The 20161-nt window shown below is 48.7% G+C and overlaps 3 protein-coding genes across 3 annotated transcripts; 1 reads left to right on the plus strand and 2 right to left on the minus strand.

The window, feature by feature from the left end:
* B0J16DRAFT_415242 (ABC-2 type transporter-domain-containing protein) lies at nucleotides 1-5240 on the minus strand. The gene is made up of 4 exons (XM_046133505.1): nucleotides 2900-5240; nucleotides 750-2728; nucleotides 261-672; nucleotides 1-208 (listed from the first exon to the last, which is right to left on the minus strand). The coding sequence occupies exons 1-4, from the start codon at nucleotides 4892-4894 to the stop codon at nucleotides 179-181; spliced, it is 4416 nt and encodes a 1471-aa protein (XP_045983568.1). The 5' UTR covers nucleotides 4895-5240; the 3' UTR covers nucleotides 1-178.
* A 3955-nt stretch (nucleotides 5241-9195) lies between these two features.
* On the minus strand, nucleotides 9196-10917 carry B0J16DRAFT_144792 (uncharacterized protein). The gene has a single exon (XM_046121946.1). It carries the CDS (start codon nucleotides 10884-10886, stop codon nucleotides 9381-9383), a length of 1506 nt encoding a protein of 501 aa, XP_045983569.1. The 5' UTR covers nucleotides 10887-10917; the 3' UTR covers nucleotides 9196-9380.
* Nucleotides 10918-11872: 955 nt separating this feature from the next.
* B0J16DRAFT_144796 (P-loop containing nucleoside triphosphate hydrolase protein) lies at nucleotides 11873-16675 on the plus strand (the record flags this gene model as incomplete). The annotated part of the gene is made up of 3 exons (XM_046121947.1): nucleotides 11873-12082; nucleotides 12135-15058; nucleotides 15128-16675. 3 exons carry the CDS (start codon nucleotides 11876-11878, stop codon nucleotides 16335-16337), a joined length of 4341 nt encoding a protein of 1446 aa, XP_045983570.1. The 3' UTR covers nucleotides 16338-16675.
* Nucleotides 16676-20161: the final 3486 nt, after the last annotated feature.

The raw sequence follows: 20161 nt of genomic DNA on the forward strand, positions 1-20161 counted from the left end.
TATCGTTGTAACGTCTATTAATTAAGATAACTGGTACTTTTTCTATATGCAAGCGACTCGTAGCACGTATATCCTGTATGCGTCGCTCCTCCGAGCCCCACTTCTATTCCATTACTCTCATTGGTCCACCATATACTCATGCATTTATTGCACATTGAACAACATTATTTCTTGACTCTTAACGGCGGTTGAAGTTGAGGAATCGCGTCTGGAGAATTGATTAGTAAGCTGTCCTTTTTATCATTGGCTGAGTTACTTACCGCTGTCATGAGGATGATCAAGTTGCTTCCAATGAAGCAAATGAAGATTCCAAGATCCCTCCAACGATGATCGAAAGACATGCCGAAAGTGCCGTAGAACTCATCTCCGACCTTGTACGCGCAGTATTCGCAGTCTTGAGTGCTATTGGAGACGAGATATCCTGATCCTCCGCGCTCGAAGAAAGGCTCCATATACTCGCCGCAGGTCATGTTAGAGGGTGCGCTGAACGCGTTCAACTCACCCTGCTTGCATACGACCTGAACACCATGAAGAGCAGTCGTTACCATGCCGCTAATAAGGCGTGTGAATGGATCGAGCTCATAGAGCCACTTCCTCCAGAAGGTCGGCATCTGAGGTGGAGGGATCGTAACACCGCAGAACAAGGCAAAGATGATGATGATGAAAGGATCGCTGGAAAGCTTTGTCAGTAGAGCTCTTTTGGGATTCAGGGTGAAGATTCAGGGCAGAAAACTAGAGCAGTGACTTACAATTGTGCGGAAATGTAGGGAGAGGGTGTGATAGATGCGAGACCCTGACCAAGCGTAACAGCAAAGATTTCAGTGATGAGAACCATCAGGAACTGGTAACCAGCTCGAGAAGACTCAGTCTGGAATCCAGGCATGAAGTAAAGAGGAAGGAAGAAAGCCACAGCGCACATGATCGAGTATGGCATCTCAGCCAGGATGACACTGGAGGTAAACACAAAGGGTGAGTACATCTTGGAGGACTGCTCTCTGAAGAACAAAGCTCGCTTGATATGGTACATGACCTCGACTTGTGTAATGATCAGCGCAGGAAGAACGGTAACCTGGAAGATGACGAAAACTCGGTTCTGGAGAGATGAGCGGGAGTCGTCGAGGTTGAGATACATGAGACCGGTGATTAGCGCAACAGCAACGTGACTGAAAATACGCGTGAAGAGATAATTGGGAGATCGCCAGTATGATCGGAACATGCGAGTGCAGACAGTCTTCATCTGGTGAGTGAAGGGTGAAGCGTACTCCCGCTCCAGATCAGCGGACTTGTTAGCACCACCACCAACATTTTGTCGCTCACGCTTAAGACGAATGATGGTCTCCTTGACATCAGCAAGCTCAGCGCTGTCTTCCCAAATATCAGCCCAATCACGGTTTCCAACACGAGGAGCACTGCCAGCACCAATAGCCTCAAGCATGAACTCGGCGATGTTGTCAGTAGGCTTAGCAACCGCGCCATGAGACTCGAGATAGCTTCGCAGGACGTGAGCGTCCTTGCCGATGTCGCCAAAGTAAACAGTGCGGCCTCCACGCTGGAGAAGGAGAAGACGGTCGAAGTTCTCGAAGAGGGCGGCGTTGGGCTGGTGGATTGTGCACAGGATAGCTTGGCCTGAGGCTGCGAGCTTCTTGAGGAAACGGACGATGTTGAAGGCGCTTTGACTGTCGAGACCGGAGGTGGGTTCGTCGAGGAAGAGCATCAGTTCGGGCTTGGCGGCAAGCTCGACACCGATTGTGACACGCTTGCGCTGTTCGACGGTGAGACCGAATTCAGGGGTTCCGATGATGGCGTCGGCGATGGACTCCATTTCGAGAAGAGAGATGATTTCCTCGACATAGGCGTAGCGCTCTTCCATAGGCACGTGGTAGGGTTGACGGAGCTCAGCAGAGAATCGGAAGGCTTCTCGGACGGTCTGGGTAGGCTCGTGGACGTCAAGCTGTTCGGCGTATGAAGTAGATCGCTGGAACTCCTTGCCGGGGGCAATAGCATCGACGAGGATATCACCGTGGATAACACCAATGTTCTTACGGGCAGCGAGGACATCAAGAAGAGTAGTCTTTCCAGCGCCAGAGGCACCCATAAGAGCAGTGAGCTCACCAGGACGAACGTAACCAAAGACATTGTTCAAAAGACGACGGGTGCCACCAGGAACGGGAACATCGTAGTTGAGGTTCTCCCAAGTAAGGACACTCTCAGACTTGATGTTAATCTCAGAACCCTCTTCGTTGGACCTATCCTTGCGTCGGGCATCGCGCTTAGAGGTAAGCTTCTCGTTCAAAGCCTTGCGCTCCTTGTTAGGCTTGGCGAAGATGGTAGCAGCGTTACCGCCCATACCAAAGTTGACGAGTTCACCAAGAGCGACATTGAGGAAGAGGAAGAAGATGATAAGAGCCAGGACGATGCCCCAGTTTCGCCAGAGATCACCGGGGTAGTAGGAGAAACCCTGGGCGACGTAGTCGGATCCGGAGACGAGAGTGGTTCCGGCCTTGGAACCGGCGAGAGTGCAGACTTGGTAGTCGATGTTGGTGTACTCGGGTCCGGAAGGAATCAAGCTATCGGCTGTACACTCCATGTCGATTCTCTGGAACTCGTTCATCATCATGGAACTGAAGCTCAGACCGAGGATGTTGATCCAGAAGATCCATCGGAGCCAGACTTGTTCCTGAGCATACTGGATGATATATCCTGATGTGACAACGAAGAGAGTGATAACCTAGGCGAAATTGTTAGTGACTGCTTAGACGATATCATCATAAGAAGTGAAGAGTATCATGAGTGGTGGACTAAGTTTAGACTTAAGGTTATGGCGCCACTGTTGCATGCCCCACTTCCCGTCCGTCAAGCACATGGGAGAAACGTGAAAAAAGAAGAAGGAACGACTTACAATAACAGCAAACTTGATTGCGTAATCAAAATCAGGCGAAACACAACCAATAATACGGAAGAACAAAGTCATTCCAATATTACCACTCAGAATCATCAAGAAGAAAGTGAAGAAAGCACCAGCGTCGCGAACAAGGTTGGTCATAAAGTACACGATAATGCAGAACAGCAGAATCTGACTAGCAGCGAAAACCTGATCGACAAAGATCTGCGCAATCCACAGAGCTGACGGTCTGTGGAAGGCGTAGGCCTTGTGCTTGTTGACGATGGAGCGACCTGTCATGGTACCGCCCAGCTCGGAGAAGGCTTGGAAGGCGTTGAACAGGAGTGCGATGAAGAGGAGACCTCCCTTGGAGAAGGCGCTGGCGGAGGTTTTGCCGAGGTCGAGATACAGGGTTCCGAGAACGATGGCGATGACGATGCTGCGGAACCAGCCGAAGAAAAGGTTGAAGCGATCCTGAAGCTTGAGAGTGAACTGTCGCTTCATCAGAGACCAGACTTGGATGTGGAATCCGGTGGAGTAGACAGAGCGCTTGGAAGTACCACGCTTGCTCTCCTTGACGGCGATTTGGAAGTCGTTGTGGGTGTCGGTTTCGTGCTCGAGAGAAGCCTTGTACTCAGCCATCTCAGCATCGAGGGACTTGTACGCATCAGACTTCTTGAAAGCCTCAGCCAAAGTCTCAGGGTTGTGAGGAGCATTCTCCTCAGATCGACCAGGAGCATACTCCCTTTCCCAATCATCGGTACAACCAGTCAGGTAATCAGCACTGGTCTGACGAGGACGAGGAGCGAAACCAAGACCCTCGAAGTAGCTGCGAGCAGAAGCAGCAGGACCGAAGTAAACCTGCTTTCCACCATCGATGACCAAGACCTTGTCGAAAAGGTTGTAAATGTTCTCAGAAGCCTGGTACAGAGAGACGAAAGTAGTCGTCTTGTACAGGTTGGTCTGAATGCGGAGAGACTTGGCAAAATCCAGGGCGGTACTGGCGTCAAGACCACGGGTACTGTTATCCCATGATAGGACGGCAGCGTTGGTGATCATACCCTCAGCAATACTGACACGCTTTCTCTCTCCACCTGACACACCTCGAACGAAATGATCTCCGACGATGGTGTGGCGTGTGTGCTCGATGTTGAACATCTTGAGAAGCATGCTGATGATGCTCTCCTTGAACTCCTCCTTGGACATGTTTCCAGGTCGCTTCTTGGGCATCTTAGTATCAATAGCAAAGCCAAGGGTCTGCTCAACCGTGAGAGTAGGGTGATGAAGATCGTCTTCAGCATTGTACATAGCTTCTCCCCTATAAGACTTGCTGAAGTCGGTGTTGGACCAGGGTCCGTACCGAACCTCACCCTCCACCGCGGTGTACCCATAGGTTTGGTTTGCAATGGTCTTGAGGAAAGTCGTACATCCAGAACCAGGCTTTCCCAGAACGAGAACCATCTCACCAGGCTTGCACACACCCCTGAAACTATCAAGGAGTGCAACCTGGGGAGGCTTAGGTCCGAGACCAAGCATGTTGATGACTGGGGAGACGACATCGAAAAAGCCAACAAAAGCATCGGGGAAAGTAGGCACAAAGTTGGACATGCCACCAAAGCCCTTGACAGTCAAGTCATCCCAGTAAACACCAATGTGCTTAGACTTGATACCCGCCTCCTTCTCACGATCAAGACCGCCACGAAGAGCCGCCTCTAGATCAAAGAGGGACTCAACCTCAGCCTCATCAGCAGTAGTAGCATTCTTCTCAGGATCAGTGGCGCTAGCTCTGCTCTTCCTGCGACTAGCGCGCGAAACACCAGTGAATTCACGCTGAAGCTCGGCAAATTCAGCCTCAGCCTGCTCAACGGAAACACCAACGTTCTGCGCCTTGTTCTGTCCTTCAGCGCGGGTGGAGTCGGTCTCGATGGAGTTGCGGTACGCAGGATCGGCCTGCTCAGTGTGATGATTGGCGGCAATGGCCTGCTCGGCCTTTCCGAGATCTTTTTCAGCCATTTTGTTCAGTATGTGACAGTCGATTGAGTTGTGGTGTTGTGAGATCGAAACTGTCTGGGAGCCCTATAGTCACCCGCCGCGAAAAAGGTAATTCACCTAATTGAACCCAATTGAAAGTATTAAAGGTATGATATAAAAGGAATGAAGAAATAATTAATATGTATATATGAATAGCAACCTGTGATACACGATCATAGGCTTGCTGGTAAACAACAAGAGGTGAGGTAAGGGGAGAGGCGCAAAGGAAAAAGAAGCCGACATGCCGCTCTATAAGTCCAAGTCGCAAAGGCAAAAACAGAGACAGCTCTCCCCTGGTCAAAAAGATTATTATGGAGAACAATCCTTTGGAAGGATTTTGGTCCGTGAAGGAGACATCTAAGAGCCAGGATGTCAAAATAGACGATGCAAGATTCTAGCCCAACAGAACACAATATTACTCGCCTTTTTCCTCTCCTTTAGTTTACGAGGTACCTTACCAATCAAAATAAAAAGTTCTAAAATGTCCGCCTGTAGGGGGCAACGTCCCCACAAGCCGCGAATTGCTTCAGCGAAGACCCTTGTCGTTTAGTTCCTCGTTTGGGCATGTTAAGTCAGGTAGATGGGTCCCTTGTTCAGAGTTTGACTCATCTCGGACAAGTCGTGCATCCCGAGTTGAGGTTATGATTGGTCAGATCAAATAAAGTCAAAGATTGACACCCATACCTAATGGAGATACGCATAAGGGATGATTTCGTTTATATCCGAGACATGGCAATATCTGAGTGAGGCTTCATAGCGTCAACAGTCAACAGTTACTGTTTATTATAACAGAGCAGATAGAAGAAGCATTACTTTGCTTTGTTCGCAAGTATTCTCTATCGTAGTTTCCAGAATGTAGATCCCACATTCTTTTTTGCAACGTTGAAACCCAACACTCGGTTATCATCTGTACCTTAACCCACCCAATCTCACTCTGTGGAGAAAGATTCTGCACGGCAAATGTGGGAACGCCTAATGTTACAGTATCCGTACCGTAAACCCAACGGCTGAATCTCGTCATTCCGCGAGTTTCCCTAAGTCCGAGGACCATGAGTGAGTTCGACTCATACCCCAAAGCGGATTAGTTCCGCAAGAAAAAGTAGTTATAAGTTGTGAATAGTTGCGAAATAAATACGCTACGGCAAGACAAATACGCCTCGGCGTGACACATTGTTTTGTTTTTGGTGAATATTATGGATAAGCATCGGATAGATGAATCCGATTGTTGTTTCGAGAACTTCTGAAGATCTTGAACTCAAATTCACGGTCAAAGCGAAGGTGATATCTCACAACAGTACCTGAGACAGTATACATAGCAACTATCGGTCTGCCTAGGCACCTGTCTATAATACAAAGATTCACCGCATAGGGCTCTAACTTTCACTCACCGTTTCCCTTTTTGCATGCTGATCTTGTTCACTTTATGGCAAATCTAACCGCAGTCCCCGTAAGAACCTTGTCTGTGATAAGCCAGGATCAGGGATCTAAAGACAGGAACCCGGTTGGATTATTTTTGTGGCGTTTCAGCTTTCTTCCGCTGACTAAACCAAAGTCCGACGATGTTAGACGGTCTCCGCCTTCGTTCGTCCGTTGTCGGCCGAATAAATGTGTAAGCACATCGGCTTGTGATGAGGTCCGCACTTAACATGGGATGGTCAGATCGGATCGGATCAGATAACGTTAAACATGTTTTCCTACCGACACGTTGGGCAATGACTCAGGGTTTTTAGTGGTTTTCAGAAGACCCTCTTGTGGAATACTGTTCCAAAGACCGGCCTAAACTCAGAAAGCAACAACTTTTCTCTCAACTTCTACAACGTAGGTAGGTAGGTGTAGGGGGCTGAGAAGCACGTTTCTGGATGGAGCTCCTGGTCTAGCCAACGTTTCAATACAAGCTTCTTCTTCAAGGAGTTTGATATATGTCTCAAAGTTCTTCGAACATATGGACAGCTTCCCACAGCGTTTCTTTGTTCGCGAGAGAAGACTGCCCAGTCACAAGGCCTATGGACTGCCTTGTCTCCTTTCTTACCATGTGCGTTTATGCTCAAATGTGCACTAAGCTCGGAAGATTCAGGGTTTGAGGAGAAATACTTCGCTTTAGTTCCTATGTTTGCTTGTGTATCACTCCTCTACTGACGGCTGTAAGGCCATCCCAATGTACGGTTGTCTGGTGAAGATGAGACGTTAGGCACCATACTGTTCCGGTCGGTATGCTCCAGGCCATCTCAATGTATCGTAGGCTGGTTCACCTTGGGGGACAATGATAGTATCGTTGCCGGTGGTTGTAGGGTTTATGATACCCAGACAAAGGCAGCAGTCATCGCGTTCCAAAGGGAATCGATCGCGAGAGCCATCGCACGGAAGTAAATACGTCGCCGAAACGGCGAAAGTGCCCCCTGGGGAGCTGGAGCTGGCGGGGGCGTCGAGGCCCATTGCAGCGAGGTGGTCACTGTCGGTAGAAACAGACCCGTGAAGTGGGACTTAGTTCGATGTTCATGACTGGCTTCAACAAGATGCTAAAGGACAGAGACCAGTACGCAGATCCTTCTACGCCTTCCGACACACTTCGGCGGTTGCTGCGGCAATTGCAAGTGGTCGGATCGCGCTGCTCGGTGCTCCAAAAAGGAAGAGGATGTCGGTACGTGAGCTGTGATGTCTCGCCACCAGGTGGTCAGGGTTGAAGCAATGACGTTTGTCGCAGATGTGGGACTACAAATGCCCTCTGTAGGGTCATCCAACGTGTCATCCTTTCGCAAGGGATCGGATTGCCTTTTCCCTTTTACGTAGACATCAGTGATTAAGTCCCACGACCGACATTATACATAACAGTATGGTGAGACTATACACGAGCTGAGTGATAAGCTCTACAAGAGTACCACATGATACTGAAGCCCCTTTCAGTTTGCCCAGAGCATCATTCGTGTTTTGAGACGAACTTGCCATGTTGGAATTAACTGAATAGCTCGCTCAGGGCAGATAAACGATTAAGCAATCAACGATTATATCGCAGCTGGGGTCATTGTGAACTGTGTTGGCTCAGTAAACTGCAGTTCGACGTGTCCGGTCGCAAGAGCGAGTGTGTTGTAGCGCTGGAGGAGTTCTTCGACTTGCGCAAACTTGGCCGAGCTACAGACGACAACGCACATCGGGGCTCCATCCATCATCTGACGTATCGATTCCTCCGCGAATATAGAGCCACATGGGAATGAGTCCGATTCCATCAGCTAGCAATCAGCACGATAACCTAGCCAGCATCACCGGAAAGCTGAATGCCGCGAAGGCTCACCTCGCTGACGTCAAAAGACTGATGTCCAAGTGCGAGGGAGACCTCAACCTTCTCGACGACGACGTACAGGCTGTGCACGATTCCTTCGGAACCCGCGACGAGACTGAGGATAGAAGGCTCGACTATTACATTGTTTCCATCTTGGCGCCAGCAACGCCAGCATCCCTTAGCTTGATGACCATGGTAGAGAGGCGCTCAATAACGCTTCAGAGCGTTCGTTGAACACCTTCCATCGGTATTGGATCAGACATGATTCAGAGGATTGAGCGGATTAGGTGGATGATAACCCCGGGATTAAGGGACGCTGAGCGCGATAATACTTACAGAGTGGTGTCGTTATGTGTGTATCAATTTAGCAAGGGCTTGTGATCTTGGGATGTGGGTTGTTGCAGGTATACACCCCAGATATCGGCGGACATGGAGTATGATCTGGCTGATGGGAGAGGCTTTAGAAAGTCGATAGTTGATGTTTGTATTGAGAGAATGTGGGCTGAAGATGTATGGAATTGTAGGATGCCGGTCTCAAATGATGAGAGTTATGAGCGTTATGAGCGTTATGATCGTTATGAGCGTTATGAGCGTCTGGTATTGCGTCTGTGTCTGCGGTGTTGTGATTCAGGTTGGCGTACATGTGGATGTCCGCCTCGGCATTCTCAGAGACGTCTGGGTCCGGTGTTTAAAATAAGGCAGTACCAACAGTTTCTATCAGTCCAAACTACACACTCTCGAGGTTATCATCGAAGGAGAGATTTCGGACAGCTCGACAAATGGCCATCGTACCGCCTTTCTTGAGCAGGCAAAGAGTGTTGGTCCAACGTGTTTCAGAAAAAAAAAAAGGGTTGCGGTTTCTTGTGGCCTCACAGTGGATGAGTTTGAACACGATGCTATAATTCTGAGCAGGGACCTTGAACACCGCAGACCCAAGTGTAAGGCTTCAGTTACGCAGCATTCAAAGGAAAGCCCAACCCTTTTCATTAAACAGCTAGGCTTTAACTACCACTTAGAAGTTATATGCGCCACCCAGATTATCCATTTAGCGTAGCAAAGAGGCCATATATAAGGCCAGTCACCGGTATCAAGACTATAATAAAAGATACACTCTCTCATGTAGGTAGGCTTAGGATCAGATTTACCGCCCTCTTGTTCAACCGAAGCTTGGATGATATATAGTCGTAAAGACCCCTAATGGGTCTCATGGGATCCGCTGACAGGCTGAGTGGATAGGCTGCTCAATCTCAATGCAGCTCTTCGTGTTGACAAAGAAGACGCTGGTAGGGATGGAGCAGTACCTAATGGAATCAAGTCTCGCGATCGACGCCGAGGCGCAATTCTAGGTACTTCTCGCTCTGGGATCTCAGCCTTAATGCTAGCAACCTCATCAGCAGGCAGAATACTCTCCAACGCAAAGAAGTAAAAGTCGTTTTTGTAGAACGGCTCGTGTATCCCATCTGCCAGACCTGCAAGATGCAACCTCTTCCTATCCCAGAAGGCAAAGCCTAGTCGACGGAAAGAATCAAATTTGACGCCATAAACAGGCGATTTGTGGCTTTTTGATAGGGAGCGCCAACTAGATATACCACATGATTCTCTGTTGGGGAATGGTTCTGCCCTCTCCCATTTCATATCATCTCTGAGAAATGGATACCACACTGGTTCGCTGCCCTCTGGTATGGGTTCGCCCTTCCCCAGTGTGAGAAGTTTGCCGTTATGACGATGCCCCACCAATACCATGGGATTATTTACGAGCTTTCGCTCTGCTGTGATCCATTTATGGCTCTTGAGATCCAAGACTGGCGTTGGTAGTCGATAGTGGTTGTTCTGTATGGCATCTCCAAGCGTCGTAAGGTACTCCATAGCACACCTGATCTCTTCAGCCTTGATCGCGCCATTAGGTCTCTCAACTAAGTCGACCAAATCGATCTGTTTCAGCGTGTCGATATCTTCCTCGGGCCAGCCATCCTTGACCAATCCTTTTATTTCACCCACAAGTTGTATTACCCACATAGCGCACAAAGCCCTCATTTCCTCGAGCCAGCTCGGCTGTCCTGCATCAACCACCTTGACAGGTGTGCCGGCAGCTTCACGATCCCAGACAGGGGTCCGGTCATTCTGAAAGCTACAACCAAGCCTACAACCCATCAAACCGGTAGGGCTCAAAGTCCATGAAGGGGGGCTGGAAGCATGCAAAGCCTGTGGGTCGGAAACATGCAACGGCCTGATGTCTCTGAATGGCGCGAGATAAGATGCCAAGCAACCCTGCGAAAGGGCTGAGAGGTGATATGCTGTTGCGACAACAGACCTGAATACATCTGCAGGTACCGTCGAAGCAGACAAGGTTCCAGGGCCAAGAGCCATGAATTCTTCGTATTTTTGTTGGTTAGGAACCGCGCCGTATAAGAACTGGGTCTGGAACTCGTTCAAATCCTCAAAAGGAAGTGTCTTGGCACGCACGAGGATGACTCCACGGACAAGTTCTCGGATCTTTCCGTACAGTATCGAGTTCGGTCCCGAAAGGATACCTTCGGTGATATCGAGGGCGTAATTGCTGAAGAGACGCCAGGTATTCGGTGAGGCCGTCATCAGATTCCAAAGCGTGTCAAGGCCCGGAAGGCTCTTAACGATTGGTAACAGGATCTCGGGAGGCAGCACCTCCAAGGATGCTACTGTATTCTGGTCTTTGCCACTCATCTTGAAGAGCTCACGTTGGTTGTTGATTGAGTGAGATGTAAGAGTGAGATTCAATCAACAAGCGGGGGTATGCACTTCTGAGCTTATTAAGGAAGGAATCCTTGGTATACTGAAAGAGCAATCGCCGAGAAGCATCACGATAGGCACACAAGGCAAGGCCTAGTGTTTCTTGACTTTTTCCGCCGCAAGCCCAACCTTGGATACATTCTCAAGTAGTCTTTATCTTCTTCACCATGTCATCTCATCACCCTCATCCAGAATAGTAACATCCAGGGTTCCTATGAGATGTCCGGTGCGTTCTCACAGCACTTTGCTAACAGTAATACGTGGAAGCATTTGTTGACTCACATATACCATTTAAAATGAAGCATTGTTCAGCATTACCAAGAAGCCGCGAGTCCTCCCTCGCCTGGGAGCAGAAACTAGTTGTCGAGTTACCGGGGAATTGACGAAACTCTTTATATCAATTGGCACGTAAAATCCAAGTATAAGTGAGCATTCTCGAGCTTACAGCATTGCCTTCGGAGTTGGTTTATATGCAATAGTAGCTTTACATGTGCTCTTTGCGAATGACGTGCGAGGTGTCTCAATGATGCCATTCCCCGTATCACTCACAATCTTCAATCTAATGCAGTGCTTAGTCCAACATTAGGATAAAAAGAAAGCCAAGATTTAGGTAACTTTAGATCATTTCCCAAAGTCTCAAAGGTTTACTATAAACTTAGGAAAGATCGTTGTGTATGTGTTTCATAGTTAGATCTACCCTTCAGCCTTACCGATAAAGGCAGGTCGTAAGCCTGTTGGTTATCGTCAACTCATACGAAACCATTCGCGTCAATCAACAAAAGTTCCTCAACGCGTACGGTAAATCGTAAGCGATTCGGCACATCGTTAGCCCATCTGACAGCGGATCAATTACCTAGTCAAGCTTCCCCAGCCGCAAATAAAGACACGGTTATTCCCAGAATGATGGACCCCAAACATCAACCATGGCCTCATCTTGTCTAAACGACGGCTCCTGGGGTCCAGGCGTCAGAGGATGTCGAGGCGATTTCGACTTTACGCAGAAATTTGAACGGATTTTCTTTTCGATTATTCCGACTGTTGTTTTTATTGCTGCTGCGATTGGAAGGGTTGCTGTTTTGGTGCAGAGAGAGAGGATTGTTAATGGGATTGTTTTGCAATCGACTAAAATTGTGAGTGCTTCTTTGTCGCTGTGATGAAGTGAATGAGATTGACAGTGAATAGGCCTTTTTGGTTTTGTATGCGGCTACTCAACTAGGCGTTTTGGTTCTCATCGCAACTGGAACTGCAGGGATTGTTCATGATCTCTCCCTCGCAGGATCATCACTTGCATTCATCGCATCGCTTTTTGCATGCGCACTATCCTGGAAAGAGCACTCATGCGCCAGAAGGCCATCTACTCTACTAAACATCTACATTCTCCTCACACTATTATTCGACATAGTGCAAGCTAGGACAACATGGCTTCTCATCAGTACCTCACAGCAAACCATCCAAGCCCGGCTCTTTACAGCTTCCGTCGTGGTAAAAGCTGTTATTCTTTGTCTTGAGACGATTCCCAAGACGAGATGGATCCAGTGGAATGCCGATGAGCATAGTCCTGAGGAGTCGAGTGGTGTGTTTAGCGTGGGAGTTTTTGCTTGGCTTAACAAGTTGTTTAAGAGCGGCTACCAAAAAGTACTGAATATTGAGGATTTGTACCCTCTTGATGAGAGCATGTCGTCTAGTAGGCTACACAGTCACTTCGCCAAACATCTCCGGGTTCAGAGATACAACCAGGAGCCCAGGTCAGGTCTATTGAAGAATCTGGCGAGAACACTGACAGGACCTTTCATCCTCCCAATCGTTCCTCGCGTCGCTCTCATTGCTTTTCAGTACTGTCAACCTCTGTACATCGACGCTACTTTGGCATATCTCCAGGTTCCGGAAGAGTCAACCTCGAAAAGCATAGGCTACGGGTTAATCGGCGCCGCATTCCTCATCTACGCCGGTATAGGAGTCTCCGCGGCCTTTTACGGTTACTACCAACAGAGAGCCGTCTACATGATACGTGGCTGTCTAGTCGCTGCTATCTATCAGAAAACAACACAGATGAAGATGACGGCTGCTGATGACTCTGCTGCTTTGACTCTCATGAGTTCCGACGTTGAGCGCATTCTGAGAGGTGCGGAGAGAGCTCATGATCTTTGGGCAAATCCCGTGCAAGTGGCTATCGGATGCTGGCTTCTTTACGGAAAGATTGGCGCAGCTTTCATCTCTCCGCTGGTTGTCATTGCTGTTTGTGCCCTACTACTGTCGTGGTTGATCACCTTGGTCGGCAAGAGACAGAGTGAGTGGATGGCAAAGATTCAGAACAGGGTCGGATTAACTGCCAATGCGATTTCTCAGATGAAGTTGTATAAAATCTCTGGTATCGCTGGTCCCGTGGCTGATCTAATCCAGACTCTTCGCGTGGGAGAGATCAAGGTTGGAAATAGCTTCCGCTGGCTATTAATTCTGGCTGCAGTACTGGGCTTTACACCATTCACCATCTCACCTGCTATTACTTTCGCATTCGCATCTAGAGACTTGACTGTCAACACGCTCTTCACTTCGTTATCATATATCCTCCTTTTCACGACCCCTGTTATCGAATTGTTCCAGAGCCTTCCTGGCATCTTTGCTGCCCTGACATGTGTGTCTCGTGTGCAGAGATTCCTCGCAGCTGAACCGCGCAACGACTTTCGAACCGTTTCGACATCTGAAAAGAGCACAGATGTCGCTTTCGCCATTGAGTACGGATGCTTTGGATGGGGAGGAGAGAAGATGATCTTGAAAGACATTAATACTTGCATTCCCGCTGACAAGCTTACCATCATCGTGGGCGAAGTTGCCAGCGGCAAGACAACGTTTTGTCAAGCTCTACTCGGAGAACTTCCAGTGTCTTCAGGCACGATAAAGACATTCACGTCTTCTCAGCGCATCGCCTACTGTTCTCAATCTCCCTTCTTATACAACGGGACTTTTCGGCAAAACATCATTGGTCACTGCACTTTCAACCAAGCAAAGTATGATGAGATCATCGAGGCCACGATGCTCTCTCAAGATGTGACCCTCTTGCCTCAAGGCCATGACACCAAGATCGGAAGCAACGGCATTATGCTCAGTGGCGGCCAGAAACAGCGTCTTTCTGTAGCTCGCGCACTATATTCTGAGGCGACTTTGATGATATTTGATGATATACTCAGTGGTTTAGACTTGGGTACTGAATCAGAGCTATTCAGACGCGTTTTCGGACCAGGAGGGATTACAAAGAGGAGAAATGCTACGGTTATCGTATGTACTCACTCAGTACGCCACTTGCCGTTAGCAGACCATATTATCGCCCTCGGTAATGGCACGATCATTGAACAGGGTGACTTTACCGAGTTGATGAACAACAACAAGTATGTCCACAGCCTTGGAGTCAAACACAGAGACACGGATTCTTCTTCAGACGATGAACAGCCCGAAGCAAAAGCGGTCGCGGTTTCTATCCCAGCTGCGGCGCCGCCTCTTTCTAGTCAAGCAGCAGAAGACAAAGCAAGACAAACAGGCGACTTTTCCATCTACAAGCATTACTTCAAAAGCGTGGGAGCATGGGCAGCCATCGCCGTTGCTCTATCAGGAATGCTAGCAGGCGCCTGTCTCAGTCTCTCAAGCGTATGGATGAAGTTCTGGGCCGAAGACGCCTTCAACAAATCCTTCACCTTTTACGTAGGCATCTTCGGCCTGCTACGATCAGGGTTTGTTATCTTCCTATTCTGCAACGGTTGCATCACCTTGATTGGTATGACTGCTTCCGCGGGCACGGAGCTTCATCAAAGAGCTATTTACACTGTTATTTCTGCGCCGTTGAGGTTCTTTACGACTACTGATACTGGCGTTGTTACCAACCTTTTTTCACAAGACATGACACTCCTTGATAGTGATTTGCCTCTGGCTCTAACCAATTTCACATTGGATATTTCGAATTGTGTGGGATCTGCTTTTGTGGTGGCTTCTGCTTCGCCATATCTCGCCATTGGATATCCCTTTTTGCTTGTCGTTATTTATTTTATTCAGATGTTTTATCTTCGCACGTCGAGACAGATTCGACTTCTTGACCTCGAGGCAAAGAGCCCGCTATAGTAAGTTATAATTCTTCTGGCCCCTTGACGGCAGAGGTGGTTTATTTACATGTTTTAACTTCGTCACAGTACGCACTTTACAGATACCATGAAGGGCATTGCGACCATCAGGGCTTTCGGCTGGGAAAAGAACGACATACTACACAGTAACCAACTTCTCGACACTTCTCAACGACCAGCTTACCTCCTAGCAATGATCCAGCAATGGCTAGCTTCTTCACTTCGCCTCATTGTCGCAGGTATCGCTGTTGTTCTCGTCGCACTGGCAACTCAGCTTCGAACCAACGCAGGTTTGACTGGTGCTAGTCTTATCTCTCTATTGACGTTCAGCGAATTTCTGTCTGATGTGATCAGGAGCTATACATCCCTCGAGACATCTCTAGGTGCTGTGAGCCGGTTAAGGTCTTTTAGTGAGACTGTTGCGACGGAGAATTTGCCTGGTGAGGATATTGGACCTCCTGAGAGTTGGCCGCAGAATGGAAACATTCTTATTGACAAGGTGTCTGCTTCATACGAAATGGATGCTGATAGTCAAGATGAGAAGGATCTCAATCTTGTCCTCCGAGATCTCAAGCTCAATATCCTTCCAGGGCAGAAGGTTGCAATCTGCGGTCGCACAGGAAGCGGAAAGTCTACTCTAATACTCCTACTCTTACGCCTCCTAGATCCTCTTCCCTCTTGCGCAGCAAACATGCAAATCGACAATGTGAATCTGCATCAGATTGATCGCGCCACTCTCCGCAGACGCATCATCTGCATCCCCCAAGACGCAGTCTTCCTCCCCGACGGCAGCTCCATCAAAGCCAACCTCGACCCATACAACGCGGCCACAGGCGCAGAATGTTTCAACGTCCTCCAAACCGTCCGTCTAACAGGCTTCGTTAATGACAAAGGCAGCTTAAACGCGGGCATGAGCGCCGAAGATCTCAGCGCAGGTCAAAAGCAACTCTTCAGTCTCGGCCGAGCAATCCTGAGACGAAGAGTCCGTGATAGAGGGGAAAAGAAGCAGGGCGGGCTGCTTTTGTTGGATGAAGTAAGTAGCAGTGTGGATAAAGTCACGGATAGAGCGATGCAGGAGATTATTAGGGAGGAGTTTGAGAGGTTTACTATTGTTATGGTTTCGCATCGGTTGGAGATGGTTATGGAGTATTTTGATAGAGTTGTTGTACTTGATAGGGGGAGTGTTGTTGAGGATGGGGGGCCGAGGGAGCTTGTTGAGATGGAGGGAAGTCGGTTTGGAGAGCTTTGGGCTGTCGAACATGATGGGAAGTCAGAGTAACTCGTGATTATTGAGAATCCCTTTAGAAGCCCATAGTCATGCTAGGATAGGAATAAGATACCATGTCTCGGTTGTTCATACCCTTGCTCAGATATTTTGTACTCTAGATAATCGCAACTTCTTACATGATGTATCTCAATAATTGCCCTCAGTATACAAGAGTATCTATTCGCATATCACAGATCGTTCATGGTCAAGCACTCAGTCCTAGATACCACTTCTTCAAGACAGGTTGCAAGACACAAACTGGATCATTCATGACCATTCTAACAGGATCACAGTACAGCAAAGTACAAATAACTGATACCAGCAACCTTAGGTATCAAATTGCAAGTCCGACTGTATCTGACATGTGCTTACATCAATCATATCGCCAAGATACATATTATCCCTACACCAAGTCTCGTGATCATATTCACGGTCCAGCTTCACCTCGTGACCACCAACCTCCCTCACCGGTTACTCTCCATCACCATTCGCTTCTATCCCAACCTCTGATATCCGATCCAATCCTCCAGGGTAAGGCGTGTCCATATCCCGGATTCCAAATCCGCGGACCCGGAGGCAAAACTCAACCCCTGACTTACACCACGACTACATCGCCACCTTCACATGCCCCGCGATATCGCATTGGCTCGTGAGATTTTGCCTCGTACAAGATTGCCGCCTACGCTCTGACACAGTTCACGTATGAGATTTGAGATACGCGATGGGCTCCCTCTTGCGCACTGCTGCCTGTCAGGAACCTTGTATGACTTGCTTGGAGTCAAGAAATAAGGTAGTCCGTGTTTACGTATTGGTGTGGCGGTGCATGGATGTTGGGCCAACTATTCATCTCCACGGCTGTGAGTCATCTTGCTTAAACTAGTCATATTTGACAGCTAATGAACTAATCAAATATTAAGATCAGGGTGTATAGCTCTTTTCCCTGGTATAATGGGTTTATGGGTGTCTTGATACAATGGGTTTGGGCGTGTAGAAAGATGCCCAATCTCAGCATTAAAAATGGTAACAGGGGAGGAAATGACAGACAGCTAGGCAGCAGGGACTGAACTACAGCACAGACAAAAAAGTAAAAGAAAAAGGGTCCAGAAACACAGACCGATTAACAATCAAGAGATATGGGATAGTGACAGTGACAGCACATTGAACAAACTACGTCACATAATTAAACGTCCCAGCCCGAACATAAACTCCGATGGGGCCGCATCACAGACCCAGAAAATCGGGATCCCTCCTGCAGGTGCCGTTCCCGTGCGCGCCCCCGGCCATGCCCGAAGCGGATCCCCCGTCACGCAATCGCAATTCCAGAAGAGAGGGTCTACCCGGCCGAGTGGTTGTGGCTTGATATCCGATGCACCGCCACAATCACAGTCCCACGTGGCGCACTCACTCACAGTACTTTCTTCAAGGGTCATGCATGTTCAGGACATGACATGACAGGGGACACACACACACATTTTTTGAGGCCTGCTGTTAACCGTCCGAGGCCACTTACCGTCATGTTTATCTTTAGGATGGGATGGGACAAATGGTAGACAGAAAAAAACTTGGCAGCAGACCACTTTCTTTCGCACATGAGATATTTGGCATGATGATCACGAACTAGTATCACTTACACCGACACATTGTTAGACTAGTCCACATCTTACCTCCAATATTGCGAATATTATTTTTTCTTTTTCCTGTGGTATAGGGTTACTTACTGCAACCGTGCAGCAAACTCCAAAACATCAGGGCTTCTCGACGTGCGTCCGCCCCATGTTCTTCTCGTCAAGTATGCCCTAATTTTGCTATTGGTTCGCCATGCGCAGTGCATTTCAGTTCCATTCTCTTCATGGAGGGGGGGTCACGCTTTTAAACTTGAGATGTGATGTGACGTGGGAAGCGGTTCTGGTTCCCGACGTGCAGCTAGTCTAGTCAAATCCATTAAGCAACTTGGGGTCTACAATTCAACCTCTCACTCATCTAATTGGCTGCCATCCTTCGATCTGAATTTGTTCTGCGGCCGGACCCGAGCATTGGCATCCAATCCTCGAGCTATGAACAACGCAGACAACACCATCACGGAATCAAACTCCAAACGCTGGGCATGAACGCATACTGAGCCTTGAACTGGAGGGGTTTTCTTGCTCATATTGTTACAGTATGACTCTTCTTTTTCTCTCTTAACCACGAGATGGCCAGGATTAGCTTCTTCTAGACCTCTCTTTCGTTCCCGACACGCGCGAGACGCTGATGCCATCCTGTAGCGTACATGATGGGCTCCATCGTGATGCAGCGTTGTCGCTCCAACAGATTTGTTGCTTTCTCTACCGACATCTCCAAAAAGACCCTCTTTGGCTCCGTCGGATATGCATGCAGCTGCGTGTCTTGCCCTAATCACCATGGATCGCGAGACACACATCATTATTAGACGCTATCGTGCATTCTGGAAGAGATTTTCTGCCCACGAAGCAGAGCAGCAAAAATTTAATCGTCACGATCGTCCCTGTCAAATAGCGGAGGACGCTATAGCCCGGGCGCTGCCTTCTAGTTCCGCGATCTTTAAAACGGCGGTGTTTTGCGGTGTGCTCTGATCGTCAGCGCTTGTTCTCATCTTGTGTTAGTTAGTCCTAGGTTACATCTGCAACGGCCTGTACATATATGTATATGTAAATGTATGTATATATCTTTGGCATTCAAACACACTAGCTTCAACTGCACGCCACGAGACGCAGCATAGAGTAGAGTTTTCTTCCCGTAGTACACACTTTACCTGAGCTCTTCGAAACCGTTTCACTGAGAGCACTGATGGATCCGTGGGATCCTGCATACGTCACTATGCGGCCAGCTCGGGTCCTGTATCGCTTCAGCCTTGGCCATTTGGTGACCACGTCGTGACCGTGGCCCAGGCTACGGATAGATACAGGTAAGGGTCCGCTTCATGAGTCCTTGTGGCCGGTTCGGGCGTCAGGGTATCAGAAGGTTGGCCGTCGAGAGCATACGATAGTGAGACGAAATAGCTTGGTCACCTTAGGCGAGTGTAGACCGGCATTTAGGCTACTTCATTATGACACCTTAAGCCTTGATAATGATCAGTAGTCGCCGATTACAAGCGCCGTACTTGCTTGAGAGCGGCCCGTCTCCAAAGTGCCCCGCGATGGTGCATCCCATCAAAGGTACGCACCCGAGCAATAGGCACCGTCTTTTGCAAGTGTCGGTGAGAGAGAGACGTCAAGGCAGAAAATTCGAACCGCCTTGCTATTGTAGGTTGCTGTAGCGTGTCTCCAAGCCTGCAGTAGTAGGCTTAGCTTTTTGGAGGGGAACCAACCGAGGGGAAACCTGGAAGGGCACTATTTTTCGATTTTATTTTTGGAGGGTCTTTGTTGTTTCGATATCGTCGCTTGAGATAGCGAATGGTAGGGTGAGAAGCACCAGCCAGCCTGTCAAATCGACCGAGGGTCTAGAAGCGTATTGGACATGCTATCCGCATGGCAAAAGTCCTGATCCAAGAAAGCTCAAGCTCTTTGTCCTTTGTTTCCCTCCTCTTACACGCCGGGGGTCAAGCCTCTCTATCACGAAGCTTGGTTGACGCTGGTACACACAGCAACGTGTCTGCTAGACAAGGCAGTGTGTGTGGTGGATGCCAATCGGCATCCAACTTGGGGTGCAGGCGGGACCGATATGACGGGGCCGCGGGTTTATTTGGACATCAATACAGCAAACCAGAGGGTACACGCAGCGAGCTGCAGAGACTGTCAGCGCCAGCATCAAGCGAAGGCTGTTATGAGTCACCGACTCATCCACTTGGAGAGGCAGCCATGGTGTAAGAGAAAAAGAAT

This window comes from Fusarium flagelliforme (genome assembly GCF_020744385.1).
Source record: "Fusarium flagelliforme strain FIESC 12 MPI-CAGE-AA-0113 chromosome Unknown B0J16scaffold_4, whole genome shotgun sequence".
In the NCBI taxonomy this organism is placed as follows: Eukaryota; Fungi; Ascomycota; class Sordariomycetes; order Hypocreales; family Nectriaceae; genus Fusarium; species Fusarium flagelliforme.